The 20481-nt window shown below is 40.8% G+C and overlaps 1 protein-coding gene across 13 annotated transcripts in view; it reads left to right on the top strand.

Annotated features, from left to right (window-relative positions):
- The first annotated feature begins 1044 nt into the window (after window positions 1-1044).
- vav2 (vav 2 guanine nucleotide exchange factor) overlaps window positions 1045-20481 on the top strand; it is a 195917-nt gene continuing 176480 nt past the window's right edge. For 11 of the 13 annotated variants that reach the window (XM_029444412.1, XM_029444418.1, XM_029444417.1 and 8 more), the window contains exon 1: window positions 1045-2361. In XM_029444412.1, coding sequence (XP_029300272.1) covers window positions 2158-2361 — 204 coding nt within the window. In that variant the 5' untranslated portion in view covers window positions 1045-2157. The remainder of the gene's footprint in view (window positions 2362-20481) is intronic. The other 2 variants (XM_029444414.1, XM_029444406.1) reach the window with 1 other exon arrangement.

The following is a 20481-nucleotide window of genomic DNA, read 5'->3' as shown; positions in this document are numbered from 1 at the left end:
ACACCTTTCACAGTAGTCATTTGCTCTACCGTTAATATAAGAACTATTGATTATCTGTCATCTTACTTTACAGAGGTCAAGGTTGTTGATAGTTGTGTGAAGGCCTGTAGTTCATTCAAATCAGCTGTTTTCTAAACTAGGAAGATAGCGTTCATCAGCCAAAAAAGTGTGAAAGGCCTTTTTCAAATCAGGAACTGAAGCAGCTAAATCGAATCCAACCTTTATTCATTTTATTATTTAGACATGTGATTTTCCTAATGTGATATGTCAGCATTTGTTGGTGAAAATACAAACATGGTATGAAATATACTTCCTCTAAAGTGTTGGCTGAGACTTTATGGCATCACCAAAAATAACAGGTATGACAATGTCATGACAAGCCAATCATATTTTTCAGTTGCACAGTATGGAGAGCATGTCCCACCATGGTAAGTATAGTGGTTTGTGTAGTGTTTTTATTTGATTTTATGATACACAGATTAATATATCACAATGTTAACTGAACCTGAAACTTACCATAACCCCCCAAAAACCTAAACACAATCTATTTACCTTATGTGTAAATAGGTGTGGTGAGAGTCACATTGTTACTTTATTAAAATAAAGGTTCATTAGATAATGATATGGCTCTCACCTTTAAAATACATTGTATTGTCTCATGTAGTTTGTGATACATATGACAAAAACAACTCATAATAAACAAGAATAATAACAATAAAAATAAATAAATAAAAATTGTTTAATTATTCCAGGCATTGCCTGACATATATTATATTTGACCCATAGAAATGGTGGACTGTCCCTTTAATACAAATCAAAAACATTTGTTTTAATATAATCAGTTGGATACTCACAATAATTCACTTCACAGTTAGCAGATTCATTAAAAACTATTAGCTGCTTTCTACCAAAACAGGCGACACCTGCCAACAGTCAATCACCCCTTTTTGATTGAACTGTCCCTTTAACCCCCTCGTTTCAGTAGCACGTGTAGTGTGCGCTTCCTCCGTCAGAGGGCGCATCGTTAACTCTCAGTTCAAAAAATATTCCCTGAAACTCACATTCTTGGGGTATGGAGCCACTTTAACGAAAGTGTGGACACACTATTCAAGTTTTACCTTTGCACAAGATAATCAGCGCACGTGTGCGAGCTCGTTCAACCCCCTGGGTCAACACTGCGCGAGACCTCTTACTCCTCAGATTTGTGCAGCTCGGGTCGGGTGTTGGGACCGCAAAACATCTCCGTCCGAGAGGGAAACGAGGAGAGGGAGACGCGAGAGAGAGGACATGAACGGAAGGGAGACAGAAATCACAGACAAGCCAAGCTGTACACACGCGTAACGCTTTTTTGGGCGTGCAGAAAGGCGCCAAACAAAGTAACCATAACCGGATAAATGTAAACACTGGTATTTTTATTTTTTTTCCTGGACATGTTTCCGGTGCCGGAGAGGCTTGTTTAGGCTGTGTTGTGGAAAGAGGGTTATCCCGGCGTTTGAGAAAGACTGCTGTGTATTATCTATTTTTCTTCATTGTTTGCTATGGAAATTACGGAAGTTTTTGACGTTTAACTTCCCAGGAAACCTTAAATCAAATCAAATGTGGTAGGTGACTCCGGGATTTTGCTTCGACAACTAAACAGACTTGAAAACGCTGTTTTTTCCACATTGTATTGTAGGCTGTGCTGTTTGGTTCACTGAAATGTGAGACACTAGTGAAGTCGACACATGACAAACCGCTGTACCCAGCTGTTTTATTAGCCACTACTGTAACCCTCTATTCACGCCTTTTGGATTGGATATGCGAAGCAAACTTTTTGAGAATGAAGAGGAGAAAATTCCCATAGCACGTCTCTGTTGTCTGGTCACATCGCCGCCGTCCGCTGAACTGGATCTGTGTTATTATTTTAGTCTTTTTCAAGCCTTCATTTCCATGTTGTGGAGACAGGAGAGCTGACATGCGTCTGGAACGGGGATCTAGTGCGGTGACATATAGTTGCGAAATAGCCTGATTATCAAGCTGATAGTGAATGATTAAGACATCCGGTGCAGGTAGGGAGCCGACAGTAGTGTCTGCTTGTGCGCCGTGAGCCGCTGCTTTCAGCCCGCTGTGAACCAGCTGGAGGACTCGGTTACTTTGAGTGGAGTCTCCGGAGCCGATATGGAGGAGTGGAGACAATGCGGGCGGTGGTTGATAGACTGCAAGGTCCTGCCCCAGAACCACCGGGTCGTGTGGCCCTCGGCGGCCGTCTTCGACTTGGCACAGGCCCTGCGAGACGGGGTGCTCTTGTGCCAGATGTTGCACAACCTCTCGCCGGGATCAGTGGACCTGAAAGAGATCAATTTCAGACCCCAGATGTCACAGGTGAGTTGTAAACTTCAAACCAGCAGATGATGTTTGATTTCACACCTCCAGGCTATGTTGTGTGACTGAACACACACTCCTATACTGTACATGCATTGCTCATTCACACTGGGATTGCCAGTACAGGGCAGCCTCCGGCCACTGACATGTTCCATGCATTGTTTGGAAAGCTGAATGACATTTATTTTTACAGCGTCTCATTCCTGGATTTCCCCCCCAGTTGGCCCACAGATTTGAACCTTCCTGTCACAACAAGCCCACGTCTTGGCCCCAGCCCAGTGCAGAGCCTCTATCAGTATATCTGTGATAATACAGCAGTATAACAGATGTTCATGCCGCTTTAACACATGCAGGGTCCATTCAGGTCTGTACAGGTCAAGGTGCCTGGTGCCATACCTGCACACAAGTGGTGGTTTGCTACTGCCACACCTCAAGTTGATCATGTCTCTTGATCTGTGTTCTGTTGGCTTGTTGTTTAATTTGTATTAATTTTTTTATAACTAAGTGTATTATTGTTGAAAGTGTAGTTCAGCACGTTTTGCAGTGCAATCGTTGTACGATAGCTAATTTTCAGGTATTAGGAATGTGAGTGTAGCTCAACATAGAGTTAGACAATGAAGAAAAATACTTGAAAGTCGTCAAAGAATCTTCTTGATTTGAATTTGAGTGATATAACATAAGGGTTGGAGGGAAAAGGCAAAGTAAAGTATTCTTTAACTCCTTTGTGGAGTAATTTAACGAGGAATAATCATCTTGGTAGTTGGACTTAAACGAAACATGAGTCGACGTGGTGGTACAATTAGAGGTTTGGATCGTAGATGTCACACCCCTCAGACACTACGCTTGAGCTCATTCATGTTTTCAAAGCCAATATGAGGAAGTGTCGGGTGCCACAGTAGGTTTACATGACCACAGCAGCGGAGTAAAAGTATGCTGTGGCAAACGTTTCTATTGACTTTTATTCACCCTGAAGTCTTCTCTGAAGCACCACTGAGCCTTCATTACTGTATGATGAGAAGTCTGAGAGTTGTCAGTTCAGGGCTGCCCGCATGCAGAATGTTTTCAGTTCTTCTTATTGTCACACCCGCGGAGGCCGACACCGCGATCACACCAGAGCAATTGCCCTCTGACAGCACATTTGTCTGATAATGTTGACACACCTTCCGTGACCTATTTCTGTCATAATAATGTGTGAGTGTATTGTGTCTGTCTGACTGCCTTTCAGTCTGTGTGGCTGGATGCCCCTTTTACGTTTGAAGTAGTAAAACATCCTGTAGTCGATCAGAATGAATCAACAACAATTTTGATAATCGATTATCAGTAAAACAAAAATGCTGCTCGTTATAGGCAAGGAGAACACATACATTTTGTATGTCAGATTATGCTTATGTAAATATGTTTCTCTATTATTGCGACCAATTCTGATATTAAGCTCAGAAGATTGAACCTTTCCGAAGAGTGTAATTGATCAAGAATAATAACCATTTATTTCTGCCTGTCGATTCCGGGTTTGTGCACTAAAAACGGGAGTGCTTGTTAAAGAGTTAAACATTGAAGTCATGTATCAAACAAAATGTCAAATATTCTCATGTTCCTACTTCTCAAAGCATGAACGTTAAGGTTGGGCTCTAGAAACATGTGATGGGCATTTCGATTTCTACTTTCGTAGACTTTGCGCTTGAAACATATTAATCATTGGAAATAAGCATTTCAGCTCTAGTACATCTTTCTCTTTTTGCCTAGTAATCACCAGAAGCCTCGACTTATCAGCTCCAGAGGCTACTGACTTCCATGATTACAAGGCGAGTGAGAGGTCTGGATGGCACGCTTTGATCCGCCCACTAATCCCATGCTCCTCAGTCCCACTGTGTGAATCCGCAGGGAGAGTGGAAAGGGTTGTCCTCAGTGACAAATTGGGTTAAACAAAATCCTGGCAGCAGAACAGTAGTACGTGATTTATGATAAGGAAAAGGTCAGAGTGTGTGTGCTTTAACACTCGGAACACACAGAGTCAGTGGCTTAGCCAAATGAAGACGAGGTGAAGTGCAGTGATTACATTATTTGATCAGACAAAAGGAAAGCATTGCAGAGACTTCTCTTTTTAAGACAATTGAAAAAAACTGGGGATGGTTTGGAGCATCCTTACCTACACAACGGGGTTTGGCAACATGTCAGCTGAGGGCATGAGACAGCTGGACAGAGTGCTGCATACTGCATCCAGCGTTATTGTATGTGATCTCCCACCCCTTAGGGAAATCTACAAGGCTAGACTACAAATGAAGGGCCTTAAAGTTTTAAAGGACCCCTCTCACCCAGCTAACAACCTTTTTAATGTCCTTCCTTCTCACAAAAGACTAAGAAGCATTAAGACCAGAAAGTCCAGGTTCTAGAACAGCACACATCCTGACGCTGTCCGCCTGCTTCACACTGCAAACATAGAACTGCAGGCCACTCTGCGGGTTAAGTAATTGTGCAGTAGAGCAGATGTTTTTAATGCACTTGAAGCACTTTATCTAGTGGGTCGCTTGATGTTGCTGCTAATTTCCCTACAGGTGCTAATGTTTTATCTGTGGTGTTCTTATGTGTTGGATTTTATTTTACCCATTTGTTTTATGCTTTTATGATTACTTTATGGGTATGGATATTACCTTTCTCTTTATACTTTGTGTTATGTGATTAACGAGTGAGTGGCTTTACTATTTTTGTCTTTCTCAGTCTTTGATTAAGTGAGCTCATTGAGACAAACGCCAATGAACCATGGTGATACGGCAATTCAGTGGGGCTGCGACATAAGATTACGTTGTTGAATATCGCAATAACTGACATTGTGTTACCAAAACATCTTTTTTTGCATTTTTGCTCATTTTCAGGTTTTGGTTTACAACAAGCGGGACCTGCTTTGGTTTATGATACATGGGAGTTGGCTGTGCGTGCAGAGTCTGCGTCTCACTAGCAACATTCTCTGTGTGTCCAAGAACATTGGAGTAAATTATGTTATATCTCTTGTAGATTAGTCAGCGAAAAGTTGTAGCATGACTGTTACTTGGCCTTACTTGACATTGTACATGCTTGGATACATTGCGCTGTTGATGTTGAAGCAATATATTGTGCCGCCCAAGAATGATCGTAACATTTTAAAGTGCAGTTTTCTACTGATACTCTTTCAACTAATAAAATTGACATCGCAATGAAAAAATGATATATTGTGCAGCCCGACAATTAAGTACTGAATCTTAAATGAGACTCGAGTCTCCTTACCCCCACTTTCATCAGGATCTGAAGTTGAGTTTTGTTTGGAATAAGCCTCGCTGTTAAACAGTTAGTCCTGGTATCCTCATATGTATTTGACACAGGGAGTATGTGTAGGTTGTAATGCTGTTGTGTGAGCTGCATCAGAATGGGGCTTTTGGTGAAAGACTAACATTCATTTAAAAAGGATGCTCTTCTCCTTTTATCTGCTGACCCGCTAATTCTATTCAGTTGCTGCTGTTAACAGACCCTAATCCCAATTTAAACATAGCTGGCATTGATCCCAGTTTGTCCTGCAGTGCATTAACGTTGTCCTTTAGTGCATTCTGCAGAGCTCAAAGGGAAGTCGTCGTAGCAACACTGAGGTCATACTGTAATGTTACTGCACTGTTTGGATGAAAGTGTCCATAAAATGGCATATGACCATTCAATGAATCTGTGATTGTATTGCCACATGTTGATACCCACCAACCATAGCTTTTTAAGAGTTTTTCTGCGATAAGTTTTATGATTTTGACATTTTAATGGTTTGAGAGTGGATGTTTTGGCAAGTAGTTTGAAACTGTAAAGGGTTTGCTTGATTTGTTGTACTTGTACTTGGTCGGCACAGTGGCTTAAGGACGTCCTGGGTTAAAACACAGCTAAGGCTTTTTTTTCTCTGTATTGATATCGTTCATTACATTTTTTTAATTTTTAATTTTGGACAGTTAGTGGGACAAAACAAGTACTTTGAAGCTGTAATCTCTGGGGACTAATTTATGATGCATTTTCACAGTTTTCTGATATTTTGTAGACTACACATTTGAAAATAATCATTTGCCCTAGTTTTCCTCCACGTGTGTGTGTGTGTGTGTGTGTGTGTGTGTGTGTGTGTGTGTGTGTGTGTGTGTGTGTGTGTGTGTGTGTGTGTGTGTGTGTGTGTGTGTGTGTGTGTGGTCAACAGGATAGAACATTAAACAATGGAAACATGTAAATGTGAATACTTGGGATCAGAATTAGTCATTCAAATAAATTCATAAAAATTCCATATTTGCTATTAAGAAGTGACTGAAACCTGGAATAAAAAAAGAACCTTAAAATAAAAACAACAGTACTGCTCTCGTACCCTTGAACAAGAAGAAAACCTGATTAGCACACACTTAAGCGAATCTGAAGTCTCTGCTTGACTTGCAGGTGTGACTGTCTATAATAATGGCATACAAATGAAGAAATCAGCACTCAGAATCTACTAAATAAATAATGGTAAAAAATTGGTTGAAAATGTGAAAACGCTGGTCTCAAATTGATGTGCAGACAGGGTACACGTTGAGAAGCCAGCCTGTGATTGCTCATTTTGAAAGCCTGTGTGGCTGATGTGCAGAAAATACACATGTTGTCATAGAGATGTGGCATTTTCACTTGACCAACAAAGGGGGAAGAACAGGAGATTTAGCCATTTTTTAATATTGTTTTTGTGTTAGTGTGTGGAAGGTCAACGTTTTGAATCCTGTGAGAAGTGGTTTTCTGTGAGTTCACATGCATCTGCCTTATTGTGGACAGGGGAGGAGGTGAAGTACCCCTTGCAAAGAATCTGTCTAGATGACCTTCATTTAGGTGCTCAAATAAATCCTTGGTTGTATTTTTGAAGGATGGCAAGGCTTGCATTTTTACCTCCAAGGTTTTAAATGGATGCTTAATGAGCACCGGTGCTCTGGAGCTCAAAGTGTACATATCCAGAATCCAGTGCCTCAGGCTGCGTCTGAAAGACAAGACTGAGCTGTGCTCTCTGAAGCCCTTTGTGTGTTCTGCAGTGTTTTCTTTTTTTTCACTCAGCCTTTCTTATTCTTTTTTTTTCTTCCTGTTACTGAGGTGGTTATGAATGCCTTTGGGATGACTCAGGCGGATATGTATGTGTGTGCGGCTGTGCTTTCATTTCTGTTTGTGTGTGCACCTCTAACGCGTACGTCTGTAAGTGTGAGTGAGAGATGTTACAGTACCTACCTGTGCTCCGACTGAATCACTGTTTGCTGAGCCCAAAGGTCTCCTGGAGCTTCTCAGAGCTCCATAGGACTCCAGATCTCACACAGAGCCTGCCGCTTCCACTCACAGTAATTGAGCTTCTTCTTCTTTGTCCAGCTCACACCAAAAATATTGGCTGCTGCTGGCACGTAACAGGAGCTGATTTGAATTTGATTTGCTTTTTAAATTCTGCCATTCATGCTCGGGCAATTCAATGCTTTGATTGAACACTATGGCACCCTTGTTATTGGCTACCTCAGAGTTTTGCCTATTTTGTCGCGGTTAAGCAGGGGCCAGACTACTGAACTTTCAAATCCACGTAAGCAAATTTTTGTTACAAGAATCACCTGTATTAACATCATATTGCAACAAGAATGTTAGTGATCATGTGTTGAAAACATTTATTTAGTGTGTAGTTCCTCTTTAACTAACACAACGTTAGCTTTGTTTGGCCCAGCAGCAGCGCACTAAAAGTTGTGCGTCGTAAAGCTAACCTGTCCTGTCTGCTTGATGCTGGGCAGGTAGACTACAGGAGGTTTAACGTGGCTTTGCTGAACACATGCGTGCTATGCTTGGAATTGTGTTATTGAGACGGACGAGACTGAACCACACAGTAAATGTTCTGTAAATCCAAAACAAAGAGCTAGAAGAGGTTCCCTAGAGCTGCACAGCTCGGTGTTATTCTGTTATTTTCGAACAATATGCAAACCTTTTCTCATAACACAGCCAACTTATTTAATGTTATTCTCAAAGCATTTATTAAAGCGGGTGTATATCTTGTCTTCTTCCTCCGTTTTTGGTTGACACAATAGTGGATAGTATTTTGACGGACTGTTATGACCACTTATTTTGTCTGTCAATATACTCGAGTAGTGGTCTCATTCACTCATGTTTCTGTTTCTGTAGTCAGTTGACTGTCGTCATAAGTTCTACAAGGTTAATAGTAATTCCTGGACAGCTGCGTTGAGACCTCTGCTCAAATCCCAGTGTGATACGGTCTCTTGATCTTAGTCGCATGATCACAGTATACACTACCTGTTCTCTGTAGGTCATGCTTATAACCATAGGCGGCTACTTGTTGGGGGTTTAAGCCTTGAATACTTTCAGGTAGAAACATTCATCATATGTGGCATTTTGTTGTACTTAACCCAGATCATAAACTGAATAGAAACATGTGCTTTACAATGTGTCGTGGGAGAAAAGTGCTGACGGAACAGAACTCGTACATTGTTTAAATCATACATTATTATTATAATTCAATTATATGTTTCAATGTTAAAGGAGGCAAATGCTATTAAAAGTTTTTTGTTTTGAAATAATCATTTAAGTATATAGCACTTATTGGTTTTGCAATAGTTCTCTATGGTAGCGTGACCCGAGACTCATTGAAATATTTCGGGGCTAAACCCAGGATCTCTTCTGACTCGGAGCACTGAAAGCTCCGTCATAAAGAGCTCTGCAGCGTTTGAAATAAGGTCAGAGAGTGTATGAACCAGAAAACGACACGGTAAATGCCAGCCCACCTACTATTCCCAAATCTCTTTTTACGACCAGTGTGGGGAGGGGGTTGATGACTACTGTAGACAAACACCCACCCGTGCCTCCCTCAGGGGTAATTTAATCTCAGCGTTTGGTCTACTGTTGACCCCGTGACCCCAGCGTGCGCCGGATGCAGGTATTACTGCTAATGGAGCTCGTTAGGGACACGTCCTGGGTTGCACAGCTGGGGATGTGCAACCGGAGACTAACGGGATCGACAAGCAGGCAACGGGTATAGGCCAGGGGTTTCTAACCTTTTTGTGTGAGCAATTCCTACTCTTAAAGTCACGAACATAACTGTAACCTTTGATATTCTCGTGACTTGGGTGTTGACATTTCCGAGTTACCAAACTAAATTAGAAGAAGAAAATTGATATTAATGTTTTGATTAACCCCCGATCTACATCGTTAAGACCACTTTCTTGGTTCAAAATTGACCCTGCTGTACTTAGTTTCTATTTGCAGTCACACTTCACCTCCAAATGTGTGGTTTAGATAATAAAACTAAATTGGAGGTTTGTTGACGAACTGTGTGGGCATTTGACCCTGCGTTTCTAGTGATGTCGCACCATTTGCAGATGACCAATAATGAACCTTGTGAGCAAAAGTTTCATAAGCAATAAATGGCGACGGCTATAAAAACAAGACCCAGATTGTAAAAATAAACACATAAATATATCATAATCCTTTAATCCCAAGGGGATATATCAAAGGACAAAGCAATGTATTGATCTACAGGGGATCATACCTCTTTTCACACTGAGGTAAGGTTGCATAGCTGAATAAAGAGCAGTTTTCCCTGAGTTGTTAGGAAGTCCGTGTCCTGTCCAAGGTCACTTCATTAGGGCGGATGCAGAAGCCTTGCAACAGCATGGAGCTTGAACTTTGAAAAGTTGAAGGACCGTCTTGGCATCCTCTTGGCCTAGAAAATAAATATTCCCTTAGAAACAGAAGTGAAACGGACTGAAAAACCAACAGTAAAGGTTTTCGAGTCTCCTGCCCAGCTGCTTCTGTTTAGATTATGACATTTTCTTGTAAGCTGAATAAGAATTTATCCTCTTAAAATAAAGTTACCGTAATCTGTGGGGACATGCCAACACTCTTAACTGCATCCAATTTTTTTCTCATTTGCATTTTTTCCTTGCATCCTCCCACTGAAGACGTGAAGAGAGATGCAAGAAGAGATGTGAGGAGAGAGGAATTGCTGCAGCCGCCAATCACTATATATATATATATATATATATATATATTTATTTATTTATTTATTTATTATTATTTATATTTTTATTTATTTTTATATAAAAAGGGGTGTGTTGGTCCAGTAAAAGGCTTCTGTAAAGAATCTTGTATCCTCACTGGCCTCCTCAGGGCAGCCTCCTTGATCCTGGCTCCTCCAAACAGAAGCAGGAGCAATAGGGATCGGCCTTCACGATGGCGGACCAGAATGGTTTACGGGTCAATCAAGGATCAAACAAATAAGAGAATTGGCGTGCACCCCATGTGTCAGCTGTATAAACGAAACATTTACATATCCTTAATGTCTCAAAATAAGTGCAGAGAGCTGTCCTGAACAGTGTTGGAACAGCTAAACTGTGTTGAAAGGTTTGTTTTTGCCTCTGTGGTGTTTGCTTCCACTGTTTGCTTCCACTTCGTAGTCGTTGTATGACATTCAACATATGACAAGATTGGCTGCACAAAGGGCAGTAAGAATATATGTTTACTGTGCCTATATTTTTACCGTTACTAAAATAAATAGTCGTGAATATGACTTCCTTTACTCCTCTATGGGGCTTTGTGATTATGGAAAAACTCTTCCCATCACCCTCTATGTTTATACCATAAATATAGTTTAGTGTTTATATTCAGGTGTGAACATCTTTTTAGTCTTAACACATTTAAAAATATAGCACCATGACGCACACAGAGCACATCATAAAATGTGAGGAACTGAAACCGTCATTGTATTGTATTTCTCTGTAATAAATTTTGAAACAATATAAAACAAACAAACAAAACAATGCCACTGTTGGCGTCTGAGGAACAAGAAGAGAGGATGAGATTAGGGCTTGCATAAAAAGCATTTTCCAAAAAGGAGATGAAGGACTGCACCAGAGACCAAAGTTCAATATGTTATTCAGCAAATTCAGCCTTCCTTCTTCCTGGTTCTTTCATTACGGAGACAAGGTTATGAGACTTGATATTATGTCGGACTTTAAACTTCATTCCTGTTTATCATTTCTTTACTCCAGCGCTTTTTGATTTTAATATATAATGAATTAGTAGTTACAGTGCCCTCCATAATTATTGTCACAATCTCTCCAGATCCTTCAGATTCAGAGGTTGACGCTTGTGGACTCTCCTCTTCTGCTCATCCCACAAATGTTCTATATGATTTAGGTCCGGGGACTGTGATGGCCGTGGCAAAACCTTTATTCTGTGGTCAGTAAACCATTGTTGTGTAGATTTTGAGGTGTGTTTCGGATCATTGTCCTGCTGGAAGGTCCAACCACGGCCCATTTTAAGCTTCCGGGCAGAGGCTGTTAGGTTTCATTTAATACAGGGGTCGGGAACCTATGGCTCGCGAGCCATATATGGCTCTTTCGATAACGCAATATGGCTCGCAGACAATTTTGAGCTGACATTTAACATGATTAACAGGTAATAAATAATTATATTGTGTCATTTTAAAGTAAAACATTTATCAGCGGATTTGTTTTTAGTTCTCCCCTCTCCTTTCCTCCGCTCTGTCTCTGGCTGTAGGTTAAGGTGTGTTCACACGTGTGTGTGTAGGGGGCGGAGCCCCGCCCGTCGCGAAACCGAGCAGAGGAGAAGCTGCACAAAGCAAGCAGTAGACTGGGGGTGTCAAACTCAATCACAGAGGGCCAACATTAAAAACTGGGGCTACGTCGAGGGCCAAACATGGTCCACATTTATTGAACAGGATACACATATTGGATAAAGTGCAAAAAGATATGGAACATATTTAAGTCAACTGCAAACGGATTGCTGAGCAGTTCAATTTAAATTTCTGAGCAGCAAAGTCGGCAAATGCGCTCAGTTGATCAGCAGAATGCTGTCGGGAACACAGCGGTGGAGATGTTTGTCAGTGTCAGTGTTTGGAAACACAGGCAGCTCGGCTTGGAAAGCTCTCACTGCATCATACATGTCTGTGATCACACGGCCCTGAAGCTGCAGGTTTAACAGTGAGATGCTTCGTTATGTCGCACAAACAGTCCAGCTCACATCGTCCCAGAGATCTGTGGTGTGTTTCCCTTTGCTTTCCAAAAACTTTTATTCCATTCACATATTTAGTTACTTCCTCGAATGTCTTTTCCCGTGGTTGTGCCATGCATTGATTTACCAAAACCGGCGGGCCAGTTATGATAGACATGATATTTTCTCGCGGGTCGGATATAATTGCCTTGAGTTTGACACCCGTGCAGTAAACACTGAAACGTGCACATAAATGAGATAAATAACGTAAGCGTTTAGTTTATTTAATAAAAGGGCACGTGTTCAATGAAACACTGATACCTCTATTAGTACTCAGAGACGTGTTATTCTTAAAAAATGCACGCATAAAGTTGCATTCAAATCTATTAAATATATGGCTCTCAAGGAAATACATAAAAAAATATTTGGCTTTTATGGCTCTCCCAGCCAGAAAGGTTCCCGACCCCTGATTTAATATATGCTGGTCCATGATACCATGTATCCTAACAAGATGTCCAGGGCCTTTGGAAGAAAAACAGCCCCACAACATCAAAGATCCACCACCATACTTCACAGTGGGTATGAGGTGCTTTTCTGTAACACCTCCTGTTGCTTTAAGCTTCTGAATTATTGCCCTGTAGTGGAAATGGGCATTTTCAACTGTTTCAAGATTTTCTTATATCCATTTCCAAATTTGTGCAGCTCAACAACTTTTTGTCGCAGATCATCACTGTGTTCTCGGGTCTTTCCCATAGTGAAGAATGACAAAGAGAATGTTGGCCTGTGTCACCTCATATTAATACCCCAGTGAAACAGGAAGTCATGGTTGACCACTTAAGAGTTCCTAATCAAACAGGTGAACCTAACGATGTAAGATATGAGTGGAAATATACTTCAGTTAGATTTTTGCATGTTATGTTATTATTGATTTCAGATGAAGAGGTTTGCCTTTTAAATGCAACTGAACGCAAGCTTTACGCTAATTTACACACTCATTGGTGAGATAACATCTCGCAGTCTGCCATAGGCTTTCATGAAATAATTAAATATGAGGCTGTGAAGGCACACGGCTCGGGAAGAATGTATAGCGCAGACATAAATAGGAAAACCGTTAAGTACTTGTATAATGCAGCAGTTGAATGAATTTCATTGTAGCTGAGGTCGATATTCATTAAGTGCAAACAAATGTTCACACATACACTTCTGTAATTCTGCAGGGCTGCTGCTTGTGGGATAACAAAACGAAGAGAATGTGGAACTCAAAGGAGCACCTTTTACTTCCCACTTCCCACACATAGTAAAGGCTTGGTACATTTACATGTGCTGTATGTAACACAAACCACAGCTACGACAACATGTGGTACTGAAACACATTTTTAGAAACAATGCAAACACTAAAAATCCCCTTTTTTAAGTATGCAAACCATTGTGAATCACCCAATATTTATATGAATAAAATCAATTTCAACATTTAAAGAAAGAATATAAATGCAGATTTAAGCGTGGATTATGAATCCCCAAATTCAATAAATGATTCAATAATCATTGAATAATAATGATTAAATGCTAAGTAATTTAGTTCTTACAGCTTAACTTGTGACTTTTGCTCAGTTGGATCCAGTTTTAAAGCCCTACCCTTGATTGGTGCACAGCTTAACTCTTTCCACCCAAACCATAAGAGTCCAAATGGTCTTCATCCAAACGCAAGTGAGCACTCTGCTGCACACGCCCCAATTTGAATGTGGGCCACGTGGACCGTGATGCGATGATTCGGGTGGAAAAGCTGCCGCAGAACAATCGAGGGTTGAGTTCTAAAATCACCAGAGTGCATGTAGTGTAGAGATGGGACCACGTATTAATGTCACCGCTCGATTTGATTCACGACAGGGCTGATAAACAGGGAAATGAAGCGTTGTGGGTTGATGGGAGTTTGGATACATTTATATCGTCCGATGTATCATCAGATTTGATAAACTCTCAAATATCAATATTGGCCTCAAATTTGCGCCAGTATGTGAGGGTAAGAAATTAATTTTGGGACCAGGCAAGATTGAAAGAACATTACATTCCTGTGTTACTGGCATGTGATGAGTTTTGTGTTATTTGACATCAAAAAGGCAAACTAGCTTTGGCATCAGTAGCAGCAGAAGTGTTTCTGCCCAATGATGCACTATTTGAAACCAGATTGCAATAAATCATGTTGGTTTGTATCATCTCACACGCTTTTGCATTTGGTTTTCCACAGTGGTTTGAACGTGACTCAGCCGGTCTGTACAGAAAACCAGAGCCATGCAGTTTATCATTTGTATTTAGAAAACACTCCTCCACCTAAAGCCTGTGAACATTCATCTGCCTCTTCCCTCTTTCTCCTCCCTGCATTCCTCAGGGAATGCTGTTAGGCAGAACTGCAAGCACAGAGGTTGTGCGGGGAACTCCGAGTTGACCTAATCTTTCAGACCAAGAGGGAGAATTGAAGTGATGTCCTATAAAGGCAGTTTACAGCCAATCTAGTAAAGAGCATTTCACTTTCAACAGTGGAGAGCATTTCTTTCCTCTATAACTGACAGTACAATTGCCTTACATTTTTGCATGTGTAACAAATATCCAGTATCATTCTGTTAGTATCCTCCTCTCATGATTATCTTACCTAACTAACCTCAGGGGACACATAACACATTGAGGAAAGTGATCTACCATGACAACATGCTGCCAGTTTTGCCATTCCACTACAAATGGACAAAGAGATCACGGAACCCTTATGGACGCCGTCTGATTTCTAAAGAGGCTCCATCTGCATAGTGGTTGTTGGGGGTGATTAGCATGGGCATGCAGTGGAATGGCGCCTGGATCTTTCTGGAGCCAACTATGCTCTGCTGGGCGCCATCGCTCCACAGAGAAATGAGAAAGCGGAGGCCAGAGCCCCATCTCTTTAGTGGCGAGCCAGATGGCTGAATCTCTCCCCTGCATTTCTTCTCAAACCGGACCACAGAAGTCAGTTTTCCTTTCCAGGCCTTGACTGGCGTCTGTCTTCATCCGCGACTCAGTAACGACACTTTGCCTGTTACATGGTGAGCTGTTGTCAGAACAGTACTGTTGCCGGGAGTCTAATTCAAGTTGTTGTGGTGGTAGACTGATTGTGGCTGTTTCCTGCGGCAGAGATCAGATTAGGATCTGGATTGTGCTGCGGGGAGAGGCGCAGCAGCTCCCATCCCCCCCGTGAACACCTCCAACCCCAGCCGTGCACACACACACACACACACACACACACACACACACACACACACACACACACACACACTCTAATACATTAGCAGCCTCTTTCTGGGGGAAAGATAAACAGCTTTATATTTTCTCTATCTCTTTGCCAAAGGAAACAGATAACATGCACCCTTGTGACACACTGCCTGGTGGCAGCTAAGTATAGGAGTGTTTATATGTTGCACTAGCCTTGGATTGTTCATGCCTTACCACAGAATGGTCACAAGAAGCGCCAATATCCAATTACTGACGTGTATTGATCACATCACATAATTGGCTGTGGAATAGGAAAGGCACAGAGGTAGGGTTACAACGTTGGACTCGGTCCTATAAAAGGTCAGAACTTATTGATCTTCTCCACGGCTCAGTCTCTTGTTAACCATGCAAACAAAGTGGAGCAGTGTGTTGAGGGTTGTAGAGGGCGGAAGGGATCATTTCCTCATGCTCCACCTTTAGGTCAGGGTGTGCTGCTCTGTGATCTGTGATTTGTAATTTAAACTCTTCCCAGTTGTAGTCTTGGTGTTTTGTTACAGTATCAAAACACAGTATTCAATCATACTGTGTTTTTATCAGTATTGTCTTCAAATTCATTGCGTTATTTCAGTTTTAAATACTTTGTTGTTCATACAATGTAGAGCTGTACTTAATTGATCAGTGAGTTGATCATTTTTTTTCAATTAAGCACTTGGTTTTATCTTAGTATCTCTCTTAAGCTCTTGTCTTTACACATGCACTGCAACCCTGACATTATCTAGACATTACCTGGAGGAGCTGTCTGTGACAACGGTGACAGTTGTCACAGGGTCATTTACATAAAATACGCCAAAGAAAATGTCAAACTGGAGCGACGACGAGATTCAGGAACTTTCTATTGGTCATTGTGTGCCTCCTGCATACTCTAGCCAGGCGCCACTCCTCATTTACACCAATATTTACAGTAAGCGATAATGTATCTGACACGGTTAATCTACCGTTGTGTGCTACGTGTTTGAAAGGGGAAATCTGGACAATGTCTGGATCTGATTCTCCAGACATCATCCGGCGTTCATATGAGAAAACGGCTATTGTCTGAACAGCAAGTAAGAAAATATTTTTTACAGAATGAAAGAAAACCAAGTTCATCTCAGTATATTTCTGAAGCTGTAACCAGCCAGTTTACTGTTTTGAGTGACAGTTGACTAAAAGGATCAGTTTTCTTTTCATCAAATCTGTTCATAGTAATAAACTGTACAGTACGAACATCGGCCTGTTTGTTTATTTAATCCAGGTTCCCACACATGAAATATATAAATATAGGCTTCTAGAAATAATCTCATCCTAATGAGACGTGTTACTTGTTACCACCACCAGCTCCAATATTTATCTCAAGGACACGTTGGCAGGGCAGGGTCTTGTCAGCAGGGAGCAAACCCAAGTTGTACATTTGAAGGTCAGCCGCTTTAACCGCTGGACCATCCTCACACAGAGAGAACTGAACCGTCTTGTCACTCTTTCACAGACGTTCATTTGTATTCTGCAGGTTTCAAACCAAGTTATTTTTTGCCATTAATGTATCTGAAATAAGCGGCCCTCTTGCATACTAATGCATGTGTAATTGTCACTGTTAACAAAAGCCAGCAAAACCTACTTTAAGCTTTTATCTGCTTCGGAAGTTATTCTGCTTAATTTTCACGACAATTTAAGAAATCCATGGTGACTCGGTGGTCAGGGAAGAGGAGACAGAACAGTTTTGTGGAGGAAAAGTCCACGGGGAACAGAAATCAGACAACAGACGGTTCTGAGAATGTGCATATTCTATTACCACGATGTAACGAGTTGCAACACTGAAACAAATTCCTCAGGACTGTATATGTGTAGTTGTGTTTATATTTAGTCTACAGTCATACAGCGCCGTGTGAGGGCCTGTTATCCTTCATCATGTAGTTGGTGCGTCTCTCATTGAAGCGTTCTTTGTAGCCCGTTTGTACTATGTCAATTATCAATTGGAGACCTATTTAAACAAATTTGGTAAGCATGATTCACTGTTGGCTGTTTCTTTTTTTATAGTTGGATTTGTAGTATACATTGTCAGTTCATGCATGACACTATTAGTCCATCTCATTTAGTGTTCATGCAAACATTGCAGTTGTTTCAGCATTTGTTAGCACGTTCACCACTTCAGACATATGAATCAGATGGTGAGGAAAAAAGGTGGGGTTTGTTTCCAGACAAAAATTGACTCTCTCTCCAGATTTTTTGTAACGCAGACGAGTTGTCCTCTCTGTGATTGATGATATTTCTAAAAAACAATTTCTCATAAGTGCCAGCAAGAGGAAGGCAGGTGAGCTTCCTCAATCCCATTTCCCATCAAAAAAAAAAAGAAAAGTCAAGACAACGGTAAACCTGCCACCAGTTTGGTGTTAGCATAATGAAAGCAACGGAGTGTGAACACACGAGAGCTAAACAATTTAGAATTAATGACTGAAGCTCCTGGGGGAAAACGAAGAGAGGAAAAACACAGAAGGTGGAAACACAGAGAATTTGATTGAGAAGAAGCTTTTAGTAGCTTTCTCCTGTGAAATTGAGCATGTCCCTCACACTGATGTACACCACTCATCTGGTTTTCCACAACGGACCCTCCATTAGCAGACAAAGATTTGCCTTAACTACAAAAGACAGTGACAACGAGCCGGATTTACAGACGGCGCCGTTGACTCTGGGTCAGCAAACCTGTACAAACAAGTAGAAAGTAGACGTTATGTTGTTACATTCTTTAGGCAAACTCATTTCTATCTGGAGACAATAGGCCTGATGTTTTTCTGTTTGACAAAAGGACTTTTATCAGGTTGTGAAGTTAGTCAATACTTAATACATCTATTAATATACTGTTTTCCTTCTAACATATGGACGTCTTGCACAAATCCTACCCGGATATACTTTAATCAGGTTGTTAGTTATAGTCAATCATTAATACACTTACTAATTGATTTCCTTCTTAACCATTGGAAGGTTTCCTCAAATATTAACCAAAGCACTTTGTTCAATGGTTACAGATTAATATTGATCTCATAGTACAAAGGAAAATTAGATTTGTGTTTCAAAAGGTGCTGAGAGTTAAATGTTAAGATTGATATCCGCTCTGTACACTAAGTAAGAAGCTATAGAGGCAGCAGGGGATTAGCTTTGCTCTGCAACAAAGAGGGGGGGAAACCTAGCCTGGCTCTGTCAAAAGCAAATGCTGTACATGAAATAACTCCCGTTCAACGCGTTGTTTGTGTACCAACAAGAATTTACACAATGATAACAAAAAAATAAAGGTACTGCTTGGTAGATTTTTCAGCTTTGGTCGGAGCCAGGCCAGCTGTTTCCCGCTGCTTCCATTCTTTACTCTGAGCTAAGCTGATTTTGACAGAGATTGGTATCTTCTCATCAAACTCTGGGCAAACTAATATTCTAAACTTTATTGGCAAGAGTAAAACAAATTCACACCATACTCTCCTAGAAGAAACATTAGTGAAATTGTTTCCTGGTTTTGAAGCTTGGATGTGTTTATGAGGGAATGATTGATAAGCTAAGTTGTTATTGCCAAAAAAAGTTATTACTCTACTTCTGCATTGCACATTACACATTCTGGTTAGTATCTCTTTCCAATTTCCTGTACCTGTATACCACATACAAATAGCTTTTTTTTTGGAGAATGTTTTACAAACATTGAATCGTCATAGTTTAATAATTCACAATGCAGAGAGTAATAATTGACGTGCCTTTCAAGGGTCAACGGGCAAACACACTCAGTTGAAAGTCTATTAGGTACACCTGGCTAAAACTAATAGTCCTGCGTAAAATCCTGCTTTGATGATTCAGTCTCTTTCTCACATGCAGTCTATCCATGAAATGTTCAGGAACTCTTCCTGCATGGGGTCATGTGTGAATTAGAGTCAGTATGGATATTCAGAAAAAAATATGTATGACCCATTTCCCACTTCAAGACCTAGTAACATTACAGGGGAAATGCTGGCAGGGCTGTGTTGTGAATAAAGAAAGTAACATTGCAGGAATAAGCGCGTAAAGGGTTACCACTGTCTGATGAAAGACAATTTCACGTGGAGCAACCGGAAAAATCACAAGACTCCACTGATTCAGTATTTAAATCTGCGACCTTTTTACGGTTAAGCATTTACGACAATGCTTTTGCGATTGATTTGACTTGTCTCGCACACTTTTAGAATAATACATACATTAATAAAACATTGGCACTGATATTATTTTCAGGAACATGTTCCTGAAAATAATATTGGTCATCTTCCACTGCGTACACGTACATCCGGCCTTGCCCTTCTTCTTCTTCTTCTTCTTCTTCTTCTTCTTCTTCTTCTTCTTCTTCTTCTTCTTCTTCTTCTTCTTCTTCTTCTTCTTCTTCTTCTTCTTCTTCTTCTTCTTCTTCTTCTTCTTCTTCTTCTTCTTCTTCTTCTTCTTCTTCTTCTTCTTCTTCTTCTTCTTCTTTTGAGTGTTATGGCGGTTGAGTTGCATTAACGCCATCTGCTGGACTGTTCATTACCCCATCTATTCCGGCATTACCATGGCCTGTGTACAAAGGCACAAGACTGAAATGTGAATCTCACTAGCAGTGCCTGAAAGGTTATCCCAGTAAATTACCGGGAAATATGTGTAAAAGTGGCTTTAGATGGGTAGTGCTTGTATAACTGCATCAAGAAATAGTTCTCGTTGGTACCTAAAACTCAATTAGCAAAGATAAGTTGATTAATTCTTTCTGTGTCTGTTTAGTTTTTCCTTTCCGTTTCTGAGGTTAGTCACGGCTTCCCACTCCCTGCTTAGCACAAGCACTCGGTGGGTTAGAGAGTGAAGCAGAGAGAGTTGTGCAAT

Source organism: Cottoperca gobio, chromosome 12, assembly GCF_900634415.1.
Source record: "Cottoperca gobio chromosome 12, fCotGob3.1, whole genome shotgun sequence".
NCBI lineage: Eukaryota > Metazoa > Chordata > Actinopteri > Perciformes > Bovichtidae > Cottoperca > Cottoperca gobio.
The sequence above is the reverse complement of the archived record's forward strand: the minus strand, read 5'-3'. Positions and strand labels throughout refer to the sequence as shown.